The sequence below is a fragment of the Schistocerca nitens genome, chromosome 4 (assembly GCF_023898315.1).
Source record: "Schistocerca nitens isolate TAMUIC-IGC-003100 chromosome 4, iqSchNite1.1, whole genome shotgun sequence".
NCBI lineage: Eukaryota > Metazoa > Arthropoda > Insecta > Orthoptera > Acrididae > Schistocerca > Schistocerca nitens.
Genome location: NC_064617.1, coordinates 18990573 through 19009743, shown reverse-complemented (window position 1 = coordinate 19009743; position 19171 = coordinate 18990573). Strand labels below are relative to the sequence as shown.

At 47.6% G+C, this 19171-nt stretch overlaps 1 protein-coding gene across 1 annotated transcript in view; it reads right to left on the bottom strand.

Moving 5' to 3' along the window:
- LOC126251374 (transient receptor potential-gamma protein-like) overlaps positions 1–19171 on the bottom strand; it is a 586511-nt gene that overhangs the window by 529438 nt on the left and 37902 nt on the right. The window contains exons 2-3 of the mRNA XM_049951758.1: positions 12908–13109; positions 7199–7300 (exon numbers count right to left, since the gene is read on the bottom strand). Coding sequence (XP_049807715.1) covers positions 7199–7300; positions 12908–13109 — 304 coding nt within the window. The remainder of the gene's footprint in view (positions 1–7198; positions 7301–12907; positions 13110–19171) is intronic.

Below are 19171 nucleotides of genomic sequence, written 5' to 3'. Positions count from 1 at the left end.
AGTGTTGCAAGGCCAGATCAGTTAATCATCCAGACTGTTGCCCCTGCAACTACTGAAAAGGCTGCTGCCCCTCTTCAGGAACCACACGTTTGTCTGGCCTCTCAACGAAAACCCCTCCGTTGTGGTTGCACCTACGGTACGGCCATGTGTATCGCTGAGGCACGCAAGCCTCCCCACCAACGGCAAGGTCCATCGTTCATGGGGGGTGTTTCATCATATCCCACAGTTTCTCGATTGGGGACACGCCTGGCGATCTGGCGGGCCAGAGCAAAAGCTTGACACATTCTGGCGCGAAGAAGGGACGTGTTCGTGCAGCAACATGTGGTCGTGCATTGTCTCGCGGAAAAATGGCGTCTGGGGCATAGTGCAGAAAGGATATGGCTACGGGATGCAAGATGTCATTAACGTACGTCACGCTGGTCACAGCGTCGTGGACACGCACCAACTGCGATTTGTGGTTGTACCCAATAGCACCCCATAAGGTCTTGAATTAGCGCTCTATGTCTTGTCCGAGTGCAGTTACTGTGATGCCGCCCCCACTGTCTGCGACGAAGCAGAATGCGGCTATCATTTTTGAACAAATAGATCCAGCATTCGTTCGAAACCACTATCTGATCCCATTCCTGTCCATGCAGCCATAATTTTCAAACAAGCAGAACCAGGATTCGTTCGAAACCACTATCTGATGCCATTCCTGTCCACAATAACGTCGTTCCATACACCATCGCCGTCAAAGATAGGCGGAGAAGTGGACGACGAGCATGTTATAAACGTCGACGGACTGTCACCCCTGATACTGTACGATGTGTTCCGCTGTTGCTACAGAGCCGAGGAGGACGCAGATGTGTCCTGCAATGTCATAATGTCATTCGAATGAAGTGCCTATCTTCTCGGGGCAGGGGGTTACGTGATGCGACCTGAGCCACCTCGTCGTGTTCTACGGCCTTCCGTGAACCACTCTCCACAGACCTGTTGCACTGCTGAAACACCTTCGTCCCACACGAGCAGCAGTTTCCCGGATCGATACATCACATTCTCTCATGCCAATAATGCGCCCTCTTTCAAACTCGGTTCTCGCATAAGTCTGCGAGGCGTCCTGCACATCTGCTCAAGCCGCACTGATCCATTATCTCGTTTACGGCGACAACAAGAGCCGCTGCCACATTTTTCCGGTAGGTGACGTTGCCCCACGGTATCCATGTCGACCTTGAACGCGCGGCCCGACGATTTCTACAGACCGTAGTACTGTACCTGTCCTGTGAATATGAACGTCCAATGTCCAGTCGTTCTAGGTGTTTTTTTTTCTGAACATGAGTGTATTTGATGAAGAAATGTATGCTATACATAAGTTGCACCTGCTGGGCAAAGAATACAATAAGGAAATCTCAATTGATAAAATCAAGGTAATGATATTTTAAACAGACGAGCCAATCAGATAAAAACTTTTTATCAATAACAGAATAACTGAAAAAGTTAACAGCTTTAACAAACTGTAGCTGCGACGGTTCTCCTTTAGGCTACGGCCACACTTGCGTTTTTTGAAGCTGGACGCTCAACGTCAAAAGACGCCACAGTTCTAGGCAGGCTGGAGAAGGTCGATAGTGGCCACACACAGCGTCTTTTTCTGCCAACGTCCGACTGGAAGGCGCATCCTCAAGGTCCAGCGCTAGTCGGATGGGCCGGGGCCCATTCCCCGCGTCAAAAGACGCTTCTCACTTTGCGTTTGCACGTGACCTCTGTAGTAACTTTGCAGTGTGTCAATAACACAAAGTAGTGTGTGTAGTCAAGTGTTTGATTACAGTTTTTTCGATGTGTCAGATGGAAAAAATTGAACTTGATTGCAGACGTATTATGTTAGAAGTTCAAGCTCGACCGTTTTTATACGACATTCAAAATGCGGATTATAAAAACAGACAAAAAAGAAGAGAAGGTTGGCTAGCTGTGATATCTAACGTTGTTGATGAAGGTTGGGACAACATGGACAAAGAAACAAAAGAAGCCTTACGTAAGTGTAGTAAAAACATTTAATTTGGGCAGTATAAAAGATCAAAAATACAATAAAATATTTAAATTTTATGAAAAACATCTGGTGAATTACATTTGTTAAATTAAGTAAGTACAACAAGTCACAACATATGCGCTTTATTGTAGAATATTAGAGGTGTCTTGTTATGTCAGCAGTCATTTTCACTCAACAATCTTTGCGTATCGGTTTTGCCAGGGTGCAGAACCTGCGGTAGAACAGAAGTATTCAGCAAACTGATCTCTTGTGTGTGTTCCTTTCACGGTCCCTCTTGTCCCCTGGGCCGGAATGCTGTCCAAAGGACACGATAACGTGTCTTCAAAGTTGTACCCATCGTTTTCCCTCACAAAGTTGTGCGGTACACAAATGGCTTTAACAGTGATGTTAACCAAATCGATACTGACGTCAATCGGACGGTGGAATATACGCCATTTATTGGCTAAAATACCTAATGCACACTCCACGTACCGCCTGGCACTCGATAAAAGGTAGCTAAAAATTCTTTTAATGTTAGTCATGTCCTTACCAGGGTATGGTCTCACAAGGTTTTCACACAGAGTAAGGCTTCATCTGCCAGAAATACATATGGTAGTAATCGACCAGATGTATCGTTTGGTAAGGGAGCTGGTGGTGGTACCGGTAAATTGCTGGAATAGAGTTTCTTGCCAAAACTAGTACTTTTCATGATGTTTGAATCTCCCTCGAATCCAAAAGTCCCAACATCTATATATCTGAAGCAGTAATTTGCCTCAGCTACTGCTATCAACACTATTGAAAAATACTTCTTGTAGGTTAAGTATTCACTACTCGAACCCCATGGATTGATCACTCTAATATGCTTACCATTAATACATCCCATGCAAAGTGGAAAATTGGCTTTTTTTTCAAACTGTAAACTAATATTCAATCAGTCTTCTGCAGTTAATTGTTTCATATAGTGGCCTTAAAAGTAGAACCAATATTAATATTGTTTTTTTAGGGAAGGATGTGCAAAGAAAGTGGAAGAGCATTAAGAATTGCTTACAAAAATGTGAAAATGCACGTTGGCAAAAGTGGAGATTCATCAGAACCCAGGAAACATTACATTTATCACCAACAGTTGTCATTTCTCCAATCTTAATGTGTAGAAAGAGAGTGAGTATTCCATATTTATAATGTTCGAGCATTTTTAAGTTTCAGATGAGCCACATGGCAAAAAAATTATAAAATTTCACTGTGGACAATTACAGTTTTTTATTTTTACCACAGGACATCTGGGAACATGGCTGTCGATCTAACAGAAAGTACGCAAGACTCTAACAACAACACTGCACAAAAAGAAGCAAACATGACACCTGAAATACAACATACTACATCCAAAGGAGTGGCAAGGAAAGCGTTTCTGAAGAAGAAAAATTTGTTAACATCGAGTACAGATTTAAGCGTCAGGAAGTCATTTCTGAGAGTATTTGTATGGAGTGTAGCCATGTATGGAAGTAAAACGTGGACGATAAATAGTTTAGACAAGAAGAGAATAGAAGCTTTCGAAATGTGGTGCTACAGAAGAATGCTGGAGATTAGATTGGTAGATCACATAACTAATGAGGAGGTATTGAATAGAATTGGGGAGAAGAGGAGCCTGTGGCACAACTTGACTAGAAGAAGGGATCGGTTACTAGGACATGTTCTGCGACATCGAGGGATCACCAATTTAGTATTGGAGGGCAGCGTGGAGGGTAAAAATCATAGAGGGAGACCAAGAGAGTACATTCAGAAGGATGTAGGCTGCAGTAGGTACTGGGAGGTGAAGAAGCTTGCACAGGATAGAGTATCATGGAGAGCTGCATCAAACCAGTCTCAGGACTGAAGACCACAACAACAACAACATCCAAAGCCTCTCCCCCTGCTCGCACAGCGCAAAGTTCATTTCCGAATAAACGAAAACAGGACGAGTTTGAAAAAAGTTGGGCGTTTTGGAAACGAGATTGCAACAATCACATACAAAGGAACCTAAAACTAATGATACAGATGAAATGTTCTTACTTTCACAAATGTCCCTTATTAAGAACTTTAGCCCAGCTGACAAGATGGATTTTCAATTGGTATATTTACAATTGGTTCAGTCCTACACACACGCACAACCGTCTAGAATTACATCTGAAAGTGACCCAAACTCATCTCAGTTCACAAGCAGCACACCTACAATGATCTTCGAGGAAAAATCAGAAGAGTCAATCCTGTCCTTTTATGCATTGTAAACAAATAATACAATAAGTAATAAAACTTCACTTACCTCAGAGTAACTGTTAGTTTTCTTCAGTCCTTATACAATCACATAGTCGAGTGTTTCTTCCAGTAATAGCATTCGACACATTAGACAGCAGAGTTTCGTATGACTTAATATACATCCCTTAGTACTGAAAAAGATTTTCAAGGTTTTCTTTAAGTTTGTTGTGTAGCAGATTGAATGTTCCCCTCTCTGATCTTTCCTCAATTATTGGATGAGTCCAAAAACGTCTTTTTTGTCTACGCCTTCTCCGTAGAATCAGTAACATTGCAGCACATATTATTGTTGCAGATTGCTTACATAATACACTCATTTCTCAATGCTGCGATGTCACCCAGGCATGTCTGAAACACTACTGAGCCATATATGGCCTCATTCACGTCTTCGGTCGGTAGGTCGCGTTGCGCTGAGAGAAGCTATATACACGGTCTAATGTGGCCAGCACCAGGCGAGTTTTGAAGCTGCTTCTTTAGACGCTGAGCGTTCAGCTTCAAAAAACGCAAGTGTGGCCGTAGCCTTAGGGGAGTGTAACTCGGGTAATAACAAAGATAATGGAGCGTAGTCGAATTAAATCAGGCGATGCTGCGGGCATTAGATTTTTAAACGAGATACGAGGTTTGCTGTTTGGGCAATAAAATAACTGGCAGAGAGGATATAGAACGTAGACTGGCAATGGAAAGAAAAGCGTTTCTGAAGAAGAGAAATTTGTTAACATGGACTATAGATTTAAGTGTTAGGAAGTCTTTTCTGAAGATATTTGTATGGAGTGCAACAATGTATGGAAGTGAAACGTGGACGATAAACAGTTCAGATAATAAGAGAATACAAACTTTTGAAATGTGATGCTACGGAAGAGTGCATGGGTAGATTACGTAATTTACGAGGAGGTACTGAATAGAATTAATGAGAAAAGAAGTTTGTGGCACCACCTGACTAGAAGAAGAGATCGGTTGACACGACACATTCTGAGACATTAAGTGATCATGAGGGAAGTGTGTGGAGTAGAACTGTAGATGTTACTGCAAGAGACGAGAGCAGTAACAAGTTCAGAATGATGTAGACCGCAGCAGTTATTCTGTGATGAGGAGGTCTGCATAGGTACAACAGCGTAACGGGACAACATGAACAACAACAACAGGCTGAATTGTCACAGAGCAAAATACAGGCAGCTGCAATGATGTTTGTGGAAACAGTGAAGAATGAAGAAATGAGAGAAGAACTGGATGATGAGAGGATAAACAACGCAACAGAGAAACATAGAAACAAGTGGAATGCGCACTTGAATACCAGAAGAAAGGCTGACAAAAGAACTGTGGAAACACAGTCCGCTAGCAAGAAGAAGCCCTCGTACGCTGAAAATAATATGTGGCTCGAGAACAGCCTTTGAATCTTCAAAGCCGGAAGATGTAGTTAGCCTGCCCGACGAAGTGAAGATTGCATTTATGTTTATAGCGAAGTAAAGTGAAGTGCTGTGGTCAAAAACATATACGGGTTGTTCTACGAGAAATGGTCAATGTTGAGGGATATGACAGGAGTGATCGTTCGAAGCAAAAGAGCACAGTAGACGTGGGTTCTAAAATGCGTACTTTAACAGCTGCGAACATTTTTTCATCTTTTATACTGTGAATGTCCGCCTCGACAGCACAGCGCGGCAGGACGCCATACGAGGGAGTCCGCGTTCGATTGCCGGGCTGGTCGGAGGACTGAGTGTTGTTTTGTCTTCGTCGTCTTTCATCCCCGTCGACACGCCGAAGTGGCGTCAGCAGGTGGCTGGACTCTCTCACGTGAAAGAAATCTGTTCTACTGAAAAAGGGCTCATTGCTCTTAAGGTATGCATTTTAGAGACTATGTTTACTAGAGAGTTTTTCTTCATTTGGTCCACACCACGAACTCCCTAAATATGGAAACCAAACAGGTTGCAGTAAAAGACATTTGTTTCACAGTATCGAGGATGAAGAAGTGCTTATAGCTCTTAGGGTATGCATTTTAGAGCCTATGTTATTTACAGCTTTTTGCTTCGAACGATCGTTTCTGTCGGATCACTGAATTTTGACGTCTCCCCGTGGGACACTATGTCATTCGTGTTTGTAATTTCCGATACATCTGCGTAGAATTAACTTCAGAAATTTGCATGCACATGTATTTCTTTGAGTATTACGGGGTCTCCTTATGCTTCGGATATACCAGCTTATGGAAACGTTTGTGTCGTCGTTGTTAATTACTGTGGAAATTAGTCCTTGCTCCGCCTATGACCGTAGATGTTCACAACGGGACGCAAGAGGAGGGAACGCGACAACCACCCTCAAATGTGGCGCACCGAGTCTGTATTGATTACAGAACCCTCGTACACTTCTAGAACTGAGTATATAACCGTCAACACTACTAGAATAAAATAAGTTTTTGTGCCACCAAGCCGTCCGGGGGGACCGAGCGGTTCTAGGCGCTACAGTATGGAACCGCGCTACCGCTACGGTCGCAGGTTCGAATCCTGCCTGGGGCATGGGTGTGTGTGATGTCCTTAGGTTAGTTAGGTTTAAGTAGTTCTAAGTTCTAGGGCACTGATGACCTCAGAAGTTAAGTCCCATAGTGCTCAGAGCCATTTGAACCATTTTTTTGTGACACCAAGAGAATTTAGGTCTCGTGGAGTAAGTGTCGAAACAGATCAACCCATTTATATAAAAAGTGACAACTTTGGAATCTTTTCCCCACCGCCGCTTGGATAAATGGGGATGCCGATGCCTGTGGCATGGGAATGCAGTCTGGCTACATACAGCTTTTTTTTGTCCTGGGCTTTTTACGAAAACTGGTACACATCCCATCTCCATTTTTGATTTATTTTGTTATAGACGTGACAACATCAGACGGAGCACGTCTGCAGGCAAGATACGTGAATCTATGTAGCAACTTACCTGAGCTGTACTAGTAGCAAGTGCCTCGGCAGCTAGTAGCAGCCCCGAACTACTCGCAACGTAACGGGCTGTGACTGGTAGCGTGCTGTTCCTTGGTAGGGCCTGGAAGAGCCGCCGCAGGCACAGTAACACCACCGTTCAGCACTGAGCGCAGTAACAGCACGCGGCTCTGCAGCGGTTTGCACTCGCTGGCAGCTACACTGCGGCACTGCGCTATGGCTGCGCTTGCCGATGCCTCGTTGGGAAACAAAATAATATACTTCCGGGATGAAATTTTCACTCTGCAGCAGAGTGTGCTCTGATATGAAACTGGCAGATTAAAACTGTGTACCGTACCGAGACTCGAACTCGGGTCCTTTGCCTTTCGCGGGCACCTGCTTGTATTTTGTGTGTGTGTGTGTGGGGGGGGGGGGGGTTGCACCTCCTTCCTCCCCTTCAACCCTGCCTTGCTCTTTCCAACCTCGCCTCCTTCGGCGTCGGCTTCAGCTGCCTTTGAAATGAAAATTGGCATTTAGTCGCCATGTAACGCTTATTTCGTCTTTCATGAGACGGTGAATGACTGGTAGGATCGCCTCCGCATCGGGCACTGTCCCTTTACGCATGGTTTTTTACTCCGGCGGGAGGACCCCCCAATCTGCAGTGCTTGTGGCGTCTAGATTTTACTTGACTGTCTTTTATTTTCTGACCAGAGGGTGGTGGTTTCCTTTCCACCGGATTTGCCCTCTATTTTGCAAGACGGCGCAACTACTGTGGTTAAGGTCTTACGGTTTTGTGTCCTGTCGAGTTTGGTGCCTCGGATTTTAGGGAGAGGATTTTAATGTGCTGCTGGGTGACTGGCTCACCCAGGTTTTAGGTAAGAGGTCCGCCAGTCACGATTACCTACTTGTTTCTCTACGATTTCTGTTCTCTTTTCCTTGTGTTTCCTTTCCTTTTTTAGTGCGTTTCTTCTCCTCTTGTTTTGCCTCTGTATGTGAAGTTTTGAAACTGCGTCAGGTCTGTGTCTTTTAGCCGTTCTCCTTGTTCGCTGTCCGTCTTCGTCCCCTCACCGCCATGTGTTCCTGTTTCTATGCGTTTGGGCGCTGATGACCACGCTGTTTAGCGCCCGAAAACCTCAAACCACACACACCACACACACATGAGACGGTGCATTTTCTATTGTGCTTCTTGTAATCTCCGAATTAGGAATTTAAAAACGAGTGTAAGGGTCACTTAAACTATTATTAGAAACTCTTCACATAATCCAAATAAATATCATCCTCGTAACTGAGAAAGTTGCCACATTGAAGTACACATTTTAAAATGGATAGGCTGCATTTTTTCTAATTCTGTCTACATTTTTAATGTATGATGTGATACTAAACTCAGTTACTTCTATTTCGTTATTATTATCTCGTCTATGTTCTTTCTGAACATTACAACGATCCGAAAAACGAGGTAAACTGAATTTAAAAAAAAACGAAAGAACAATTCTTCGATAATGCAATACAAATTGTGATCAAACCTTTGTCTTTGCTGAGTTATACAATTGTAAATATTAAAAAATAGCATATGTCCCTTATATTCTTTTTGTCACGAACAATTTGTTACGTTGCGTGGTAAGATACAGCCAAAAGTCTTCCTCTCATTTGTTATCCGCTGTCAGAATGTAATGGCTCGTATGTCCCTCGAGGCACTCGATAGCATATCTTTTTGTGTTTGGATATGCAATTCCACCTGTATGTAAAAAGTCTGCTGGTGTGACACTAGTTGGTCTGTCTTAGATATTCGAGCTAAATTCTGCCTAATCGTTGGCCCGATGCCTTTTACCTTTGCACACGCTGATCTGTGTTCCACAGTATGCAGTGAGCTGCAAGAAGCACACACCGGGGAGCCTGTCAGGGGGACGGCGTGCCGGCCGCGGTGGTCTAGCGGTTCTAGGCGCGCAGTCCGGAACCGCGCGGCTGCTACGGTCGCAGGTTCGAATCCTGCCTCGGGCATTGATGTGTGTGATGTCCTTAGGTTAGTTAGGTTTAAGTAGTTCTAAGTTCTAGGGGACTGATGACCACAGATGTTAAGTCCCATAGTGCTCAGAGCCATTTGAACCATTTTTTTTTTTTTTTTTTTTTTTGTTGGGACGGCGTGAAGTCTGGAGCTGTGAACTGACACTGTCACTTGGGATCGTTGCCGTAATCGGGGTGGGCGAGTGCTGCCTTGTCAGCTCGCAGCCACGGGTCTGAGGCGGGCAGGCAGCTCTGTGTACACGTGACCCGCTGCACACCGCACCCGGCTCCAGTTGCCGGGTGGCCAGCATATACAAGGAATATGTATCCGCACACATTAATGTAGGACGGAAAATGTCGTTGCAGATAAACTTTTAGTTGTCTCACGCCATTGAATACAGGGAACCTGTAGGCATTGGACCAGGCAATATCACTCGTGACTTCCCGTAACTCGAGAAAATTGAATTAATATACTAGCGGAAAAATGCTCCCATCCCAGCCCAAAAAATGCGAATATGTTCCTGACTGCAGAAAAGGCTCTGACACAAAAGTGGGCTACCAGCTGCCTCATTCTACTTTAAATAATTACCCAAAAATTTTGGCATGCCTCAAGCCGGATTTTACGTGTAAAAATATGATAACTTCGAACCTCTGTATCTCGGAAATGGACAATAATATGAAGAAAATTTTTAAGGTTGTTCTAGAATTGGATCTTGGAAATACAACGTAAAAATTACAGACATTTCCTGTGCATAGCCTTCTCGGAATCCGCGGCTAGTTCTTAGTACCCAAGAAAGGAGTTTTATGGGTGTTTCTCGATAACGGATAAAGATTTTTGAAAATGGGGATATGTCTCTTCTAAATAAATGCCTATAGAACATAACGTTAAAATTTGAGCAATTTGCTGCAATTATTTATTATTTCGATTCAGCCTCATACCGGATTTTACGTATAGAATTAGAGAAACTTTGAACATCTGTATCTCGGGAACGGATAAAGTTACCAAGAAAGTTTTCAAGGTTGTTCGAGATCTAGCTCTCACTAATACATTGTAAAAATTTCCGCAATTTGCTGTGCATAGTCGTCTCGGAATCCTACGCTAGATTTTGGTCCGCTGGTGACGGCGAAAATATAGTAAAGAAACCCATTTTGTGGGGTTTTCCGAGGAAGCATCCATGAACTAATGGAGCCCATGCAAGTCCCATTAAGGCCACCGTAGACCACATGAAATACAAGAAGAACCAACCACCGATTTGCTCCATTTGCCTAAGCAGAAGGAAGCGTGTAATATTCATACTTTGACCCTATGCTGTAGGGTAGCGACATTAAGATTATTCTGTTGAATATAAAAATGGTTCCCAGCTCAAGGGCTGTCCAAAACACTTGACCCTACCTTTCTATCACCAATAGAACCCGAGATATAAGTAGCAGAAAATCCCATTGTTATGCGCGGCCTGTTGGAACATATTAGGTATTCATACTGTGGCATGGATACCGATGGAGCAGGCACTTGAAACGGCTGCTCAGAAATTCTGATACTTCTGACATCACATCTAGCATGTGAAACACTAATATCACCAATACTGCCATCACAACGTGTAACTTGTAAACTGCTTCCACACGACTTTACTCCTTTGTCACAAAGTTTTGCCTTCTCCATTTTGAGAAAACAAACACTTTTGACACTTGACATGGGTTCATATAAAATCGTCCCAACTCAGTTTTAATTCTTCTTCTAGGAACTTTTCAACTTTAAAGGAAGTCGTTCTAACATTATTTCGATCTAAAGTTAACTTTCCTTCTCGGCTGAGTCATCACGGCATGTTCTGCTACTCAGACGGTTCCAAACACATGCAGTTGTGAGCCCCAAAGGCACAGACTCGCCGAGTTGTGCGCGAGGTCGGCCGCAGCGCACCGCAGGCGTCCGCCAACCGCGGCCGAGTCGAGCCGCCCACGCACGACTCACGAGCCGTCCTCACAGATCTGTGCTCTTTTAGTTCACTCTTTCACTGGCGAACGTCGAGTACCGTCCATCCATTGGCTGTTTGTTTGGAAAAACTCTGCGACGCCAAAAACAGCCACACTGCCGTGTTGCACCTTACGTAACCAGCCCTTTGGTCCAGAACGCCTGTTTCTGTGTGACGCACTTTTAACCGAGCAACGGGCTACCACACCAGTCGTCCTAGTCAGTGTATTTTAATAATACATATTTCGTTTATGACTACTTTACTTCACTTTGCACAAGTTCACAGAATTTATCTCGTGCAAATTCTGCTGTCACCTAACTTAGATTTCACTCAGAAGGAGACCGTGCGTACTTATCAATTCCGATTTAGTCCGAATTTATAGTATATGCGAGGTTTGGCCAGAAATGAAAATAACAGAACTGGGAATTCCGGATGGCCAAGTTTTTAGAGAATAGTATTTTTGGCCCTCGTCAGGAGGCATCAGCAATTTGTCATAGTGTGCTTTCCAGGCAGTGTGGGGCATAAAGGAAAGAGCACAGACTGGGAATCCGAGGGTCGTGGGTTTTCACATGCCTTTTTTATTCAATTTTTACTTCACACCGCAATTAAAGCGAGGTGATCATCAATATATTCTAGTTACTAATATTTTCATAAAAGACATGAAAAGAAAAAGACAAGGAAAATCTGGGACTGGAAATAAATTTTGGGGAAGGGATTATATATACAAGAACCTCGTACATAAAAGTAGACACTGTAACCGCTCTTTACAGAGTGGTATTCAGAAACGAATATTAGATTAAATTCTGTAATACGAAATGACCCGAGAGCCAAAAAACGGTATTTGTATTTCGAAGTAATAGTTAGTTATAATTTGACAAAGAGTAGACATTTGAAATAGAGTAACGCAAAGTAGCACAAAGGGAATCCAAGGAAGACATAACAGAGCTGCGTTTTGTTTTGAATGCGCAGCATTGTTAGCTCTCTCGAGTCTTTGTTTTCAGCGGTGCACGTTCGCAGTCTCTGTGGTAGTCGGAAGTTAGAGATTATAAGCCTAATTAAATATCATTCTAGTAACTGGATTAGACATCGGCGGGGTGGATAAGAGAGCATTTTGAGATATTGGGACAGAAAATAGTTGGACCTTATCCTACTACGTTGTCAAGGCGGTTCTGCTAATAAACGAAACGTGAAATACAGTGCACGTGAAAAAGACTAAATTTGTGCTGAACAGACACTGAAAGAACTCGAACTTATCGTGCCGTGAGAATTAAGAAGCTTTCACATTGTAAAGCCAGAGGCTTATTTACGATTTATCAGATATTAATGGTAAAGGACAGTTCGTGGGAAATCATATCTTTGGTGATAGGAACGCGAATGAATGTGGTACGGACTGAGTGTTATTATACCGAAACGATACACACTAGGATCAACTCCTTCTTCATTGATTTTTGTTGCAAAGACCTGCAGAGGGACAGGTGCGACTTGTGCGCATCGACGACTTAAGAATAAGATTATTATTTACAGCAAATAGAAGTAGTATAACATCCGGTAGACACAGGCAGTGGGCACTTGGAAGTGGATGTATACCGTATACTAGAGCAACCAATGGAAACGTGATCTTACTTTGTGGTACTGATCAATGAGCTGTTGCGGGTAAACAGGAAGTTCGACACGGACACACACACTGTACCATAGAGCAGCAGCAGCAGAAACCTGCAGGTGGTCTCCGGCGTCGAGCGGCGGGCAGCGCTGCGCCCACGTACCTGGTACTCGCACTTGAACTCGTGCTCCATGAAGCTGAGGCGGCGCAGCTCCCAGGAGAGCTCGAAGGCGGTGAGGATGGGGTCCTTGGAGGAGAGCGCGATGAGCGAAGGGCTGGCCAGCGCGCGGTACGCGTTGATGCGGGACCGCGAGTGCCGCAGCGAGTCCTCCTGGCGCGACACCACGCACTCGTCGCAGCCGCACCTGCGGGCCGCCGACACTGTCACACAATTCGCAAACAAAATGCACCACTTCCACGAAAGCCCGTAATTGTCTCCCTTTGCGACGCGTAAGTTTGGAATCAGCTCGTAGGGTCCTAAAACCTCCCTCTGAAATTGTGCAAAAGCGAAGCTCCCTGCGACAGGCTTGGCGACGCATCCGACATCACGGGGTCGACACGTACGAAAAAAAAAAAAGGCTCCAGCTCAAAAAGTTGATGTGGGTTAGCGATGTCACACTGACACCAAATTTCAGCAACTCCGAGGACACAACCCCACTGAACGTGGTTAGACTTCTTTGGAGTGTAGAGCGATCGCTATTTTTGCTCTAGTATACGAGTTGGAAAGACCGGGGATCGTTGAAAATAATTTGACGAAATTTGAGCCGTTCCACAGCCGTGGAGGTTGCCTCCCTTCAGGTGCTAGTGCAGCCACTCAGCTGAATGGATATCGAAGTCTATAGAGGAACGTTTTTAACGTGCTCGGCAAAGATGCGTGGGTGTCAAATGGTTCAAATGGCTCTGAGCACTATGGGACTTAACATCTATGGTCATCAGTCCCCTAGAACTTAGAACTACTTAAACCTAACTAACCTAAGGACATCACACAACACCCGGCCATCACGAGGCAGAGAAAATCCCTGACCCCGCCGGGAATCGAACCCGGGAACCCGGGCGCGGGAAGCGAGAACGCTACCGCACGACCACGAGCTGCGGGCGCGTGAGTGTCACAGAGGGTGTTGCCGAAGTCGGAGGTCTCGGAGGGACTCTTTGGCATTTCATTCACGAACGTGATCACGACACAGGAGAGTGCGAAACAGGACGGACGAAAAAGCATTTGCTGCTTCGGATCACGTTCAGATTTCCTCGAATGGTATTCAGCGGTTCCTACTGGTAACACACTGTACGGTAACAGCAAAAACTGCGGTCGCACTACACTTCATACGGACGAGATCACGTTCCACGGGGTTGCAGCCCCCTAATATCCTTAGAGTAGAGTCGAATCCTCCGGGGCGATGTCAGCAGTGTAGAAAATTGTCAAGAACGTGGTCCTGTTCGTCATCGCACTGCCGAATGTCGCTATCGACTGCAAATGTGTGGTAATCGAGAGTTGCATTCATTGACGGCCCCTGTTCCATCCCTTGAAGGCTTTTCGTATCGATTATGGGTGTCGGCGCCTCTGAATTGTTTTCCTCGGCCGTCCGCGACAAAACCGCACGATTTCAACTCTGGACGTGGCGGTTCTGACCTCCGTCAGACATCAGGCATCGAAACAAGGGCTGAAATGTGGGTTAGGGAGATGACCGTTCAATCGTGTGACATGTCGAAGATGGGGTTGGTGACATTTGGTGCCAGAGTGACATCACTAAGCTGACAAGAGCTCCAGAGCTGCGACCAGTCGCTGTTTGAAGCGCCGCCGGACCACAGCACGGCGACGCCGCAGCCGTCCTCGCTTTTGCGCGATTACAGAAGAAGGTTGTAGGCACGTTTGAGCCAAATTTCAAACTTATGCCTCACAATGGGAGACAATTACGGGCTTCCGAAAAAGCGATATTTTTTTTCGCAGTCTATCTTACACTAAAGTCACACTATAGAGTAAGACTGCTGAAGCCGGTAAGCGGTCGAACATAGGGACAGTATCTTGCACTATCCTCCCCACCCACAAAACCGTGATGCAACCTGTCGTGTTGCCTAGGTGTCCCTTAAACCAACGTCTTACAAATTATGCAAGTCGACTTTGCTTTAAGCACGTATTTACTTTGTCCCACAGCTTTACCACTCCATCAAACCGCACACCTCATCGCCAACAATCAATGCCCCTTTGTACCTCATACCGTTCACAAACTCGACTCCAATAATCCTTACAGCTAGGTGACAAAACCTAATGGGGTGGCTCTTTTTTCCTGGCGCAGTGCAGCAACTGGACGAGGCGTGGACTCGACACATCGCTGGGAGTCGCCTGCAGACATACTGAGCCGTGGTGCCTCTGTAACCGTCCGTAATTGCGACAGAGTTGCCGGCGCACCATATTATGCACTCTCTCTCTAAATTATGTCCCATAAATTTTCGATGGAATTAATGTCGGCCGATGTGTGTGGCCAAAGCATTCATTCGAAATGACAGAATGTACTTGACATGAATCGCAACACAATTGTGGTCCGGTTACACGCCGCACTGTCGTCCCTAACTGTTCCACCGTTGTTCCGGAACATCGAGTCCGTGAATGGCTGCAAATGGTCTCCACGGAAACACAGACCACCAGCTTGGCCAGTGCTTTGTCGACAACCCGGATCCGACCTACCGCCACCTGTCACTAATTGCAGTCGTGACTCATCTGACCAGACGACGGTTTTCGAGCCGTCTATGTACTGACCAGTGTGGTCACGAGCCTAGGACAGGGGCTGTATGCGAGGTCGTGCTGTTGGCGAAGTCACCCCCGTCGGTCGCCTACTGTACTAACGGATGCGTTCGCCGTACGTCCTACGTTGATTTCTATGGTTACTTCACGCACTGTTGCTTGCCCGTTCGCATTTGAATCTCTACTCAAACACCGCTGGCCTCGGTCATCAGGTGAAGGTGTAAGGTAGCAGTATTTTGCACCTTACTGTAATATAATAATTGTTGCAAAGACATGTTAGGTATCGGTTATTGTGTTATTTATCAGGCAATCAGCCTATTGAAATTAATATAGGGAGTGTCAGACGGCATGGCAGGGCAGAGGGGTGCGGAAGTTTACAACCGACCATTACGAGTCGATATGCGAAAGCGTCCCACTGGCGGAGACGCGCCGCCGAAGCAGGTAGGCACCCATTGCGCGGACAACAGAGGCAGGCCTTCGAGGGACGGCGCCTCGTTGGCGCTGGGCGTTACGCCGACGCCACTGTGTCGGGATCAGCTGGCGCCTAACGAAGCCTTCCCACGCAACCACGAACAGGTTGGGTCTCACAATAGGCCTTGAGCCAGAGCCAACGACCCGATCCAGTAGGCAAAGTGAACAAGTAGAAGCATTCTTGTTAAAACCGCCCGACATTTGGCTGACCCGCCTAGGGTCCCTAATCATCATATTATTGAAAGAAACCCCTTCCAAAGGCCGTCGACCACTTTGTTGTCGGTGGTGAGACGTAATGCCTGAAATTTCATATTCTCTGCGCACTCCTGACACTGTGGATCTCGGAATATTGAATTTCCTAAGGATGTGCAAAATAGAACGTCCTATGCGTTTAGCTACAACTACCATTCCACGTTCTAACTCTATCGATTGTCGTCTTGCGACCATAACCACGCAGCAAAGCTTTTCAAACGAGTACAAATGAGAGATCCGCCAATGCTCTGCCGACGTACCACCACCTGTATATGTGCACATCGCTATCCCCTGACTTTCGTCACCTCAGTGTGATGGCTACTGAGCTTTCCCCTGGCGTCACCTGCCTCTTGTACTGTGTGTAAAATGGCGTTTTAGGTACAAATAATGTGCCATATCCTGCTGATACCACAGCCTGCCATTCTCAGTTTGTAACCGAACAGCTGACTTGTCCTCAGTTTAAAACGATGTGTTAGGAACAAGTGCACCTTTATTTGAACAGACAGTATGCTGCAAGCAGCGGACACGTGGCGGCTGCACCGCCTGAGCGTGGCGACCAGCGACTGGCGAAGGGACGTGCAGATGAGCGCAGCTGGCGTCAGCTGACACACACGGGACGGGCTGGCTCACAGCTGGCGTCAGCTGACACACACACGGGACGGGCTGGCTCACAGCTGGCGTCAGCTGACACACACACGGGACGGGCTGGCTCACAGCTGGCGTCAGCTGACACACACACGGGACGGGCTGGCTCACAGCTGGCGTCAGCTGACACACACACGGACGGGCTGGCTCACAGCTGGCGTCAGCTGACACACACACGGACGGGCTGGCTCACAGCTGGCGTCAGCTGACACACACACGGGACGGGCTGGCTCACAGCTGGCGTCAGCTGACACACACACGGGACGGGCTGGCTCACAGCTGGCGTCAGCTGACACACACACGGGACGGGCTGGCTCACAGCTGGCGTCAGCTGACACACACACGGACGGGCTGGCTCACAGCTGGCGTCAGCTGACACACACACGGGACGGGCTGGCTCACAGCTGGCGTCAGCTGACACACACACGGGACGGGCTGGCTCACAGCTGGCGTCAGCTGACACACACACGGGACGGGCTGGCTCACAGCTGGCGTCAGCTGACACACACACGGACGGGCTGGCTCACAGCTGGCGTCAGCTGACACACACACGGGACGGGCTGGCTCACAGCTGGCGTCAGCTGACACACACACGGGACGGGCTGGCTCACAGCTGGCGTCAGCTGACACACACACGGGACGGGCTGGCTCACAGCTGGCGTCAGCTGACACACACACGGGACGGGCTGGCTCACAGCTGGCGTCAGCTGACACACACACGGACGGGCTGGCTCACAGCTGGCGTCAGCTGACACACACACGGACGGGCTGGCTCACAGCTGGCGTCAGCTGACACACACACGGGACGGGCTGGCTCACAGCTGGCGTCAGCTGACACACACACGGGACGGGCTGGCTCACAGCTGGCGTCAGCTGACACACACACGGGACGGGCTGGCTCACAGCTGGCGTCAGCTGACACACACACGGACGGGCTGGCTCACAGCTGGCGTCAGCTGACACACACACGGGACGGGCTGGCTCACAGCTGGCGTCAGCTGACACACACACGGGACGGGCTGGCTCACAGCTGGCGTCAGCTGACACACACACGGGACGGGCTGGCTCACAGCTGGCGTCAGCTGACACACACACGGGACGGGCTGGCTCACAGCTGGCGTCAGCTGACACACACACGGGACGGGCTGGCTCACAGCTGGCGTCAGCTGACACACACACGGGACGGGCTGGCTCACAGCTGGCGTCAGCTGACACACACACGGGACGGGCTGGCTCACAGCTGGCGTCAGCTGACACACACACGGGACGGGCTGGCTCACAGCTGGCGTCAGCTGACACACACACGGACGGGCTGGCTCACAGCTGGCGTCAGCTGACACACACACGGACGGGCTGGCTCACAGCTGGCGTCAGCTGACACACACACGGACGGGCTGGCTCACAGCTGGCGTCAGCTGACACACACACGGGACGGGCTGGCTCACAGCTGGCGTCAGCTGACACACACACGGGACGGGCTGGCTCACAGCTGGCGTCAGCTGACACACACACGGGACGGGCTGGCTCACAGCTGGCGTCAGCTGACACACACACGGACGGGCTGGCTCACAGCTGGCGTCAGCTGACACACACACGGGACGGGCTGGCACACAGCTGGCGTCAGCTGACACACACACGGGACGGGCTGGCTCACAGCTGGCGTCAGCTGACACACACACGGGATGGGCTGGCACACAGCTGGCGTCAGCTGACACACGCACGGGACGGGCTGGCTCACAGATGGCGTCAGCTGACACACACACGGGACGGGCTGGCTCACTGACGGCTTCGCCCACGTGCTCTGATTCCCATCTACTAATGACACTTAAACACCGTGCAGCGATCAGTGCTGTGTAACTGGCAATCTCTGCTGCTCTGCACACCCTACAATCCCACATATCCATACCCACACACAATTTCAGAGGGAACGATCCTCCTTTCCTCACTGAGCATTCGGCCGATTACATTCATTGTAAGACAGGATTTGTGTCCTAACTGACAGCACAGGGAAATGTATTTCATTTTTAAAGAGAATCACCGACAGCATCACGCTGTGCTTCGTGTAATCCCTAACACTCGTGGAGGCGCCACTTTCTGAAACCGTGCGTCAGCAGGATTTGCATCTCACTCCAGCTGTGCATTCCGATGATCATATATTTCAGCTTGTAATGAAAAAGGGGAATTCCAACATGATTATTTGGATTTGGTGGAGAAATTCAGTAAACTACATTGCCTGACATAACGGCGTTCTCGAGCGAACTTAAAGGCACGGCCATAAGAGATGTGGAGTATGGCTACAAGATGAGTTTTTGGAACGAGTTT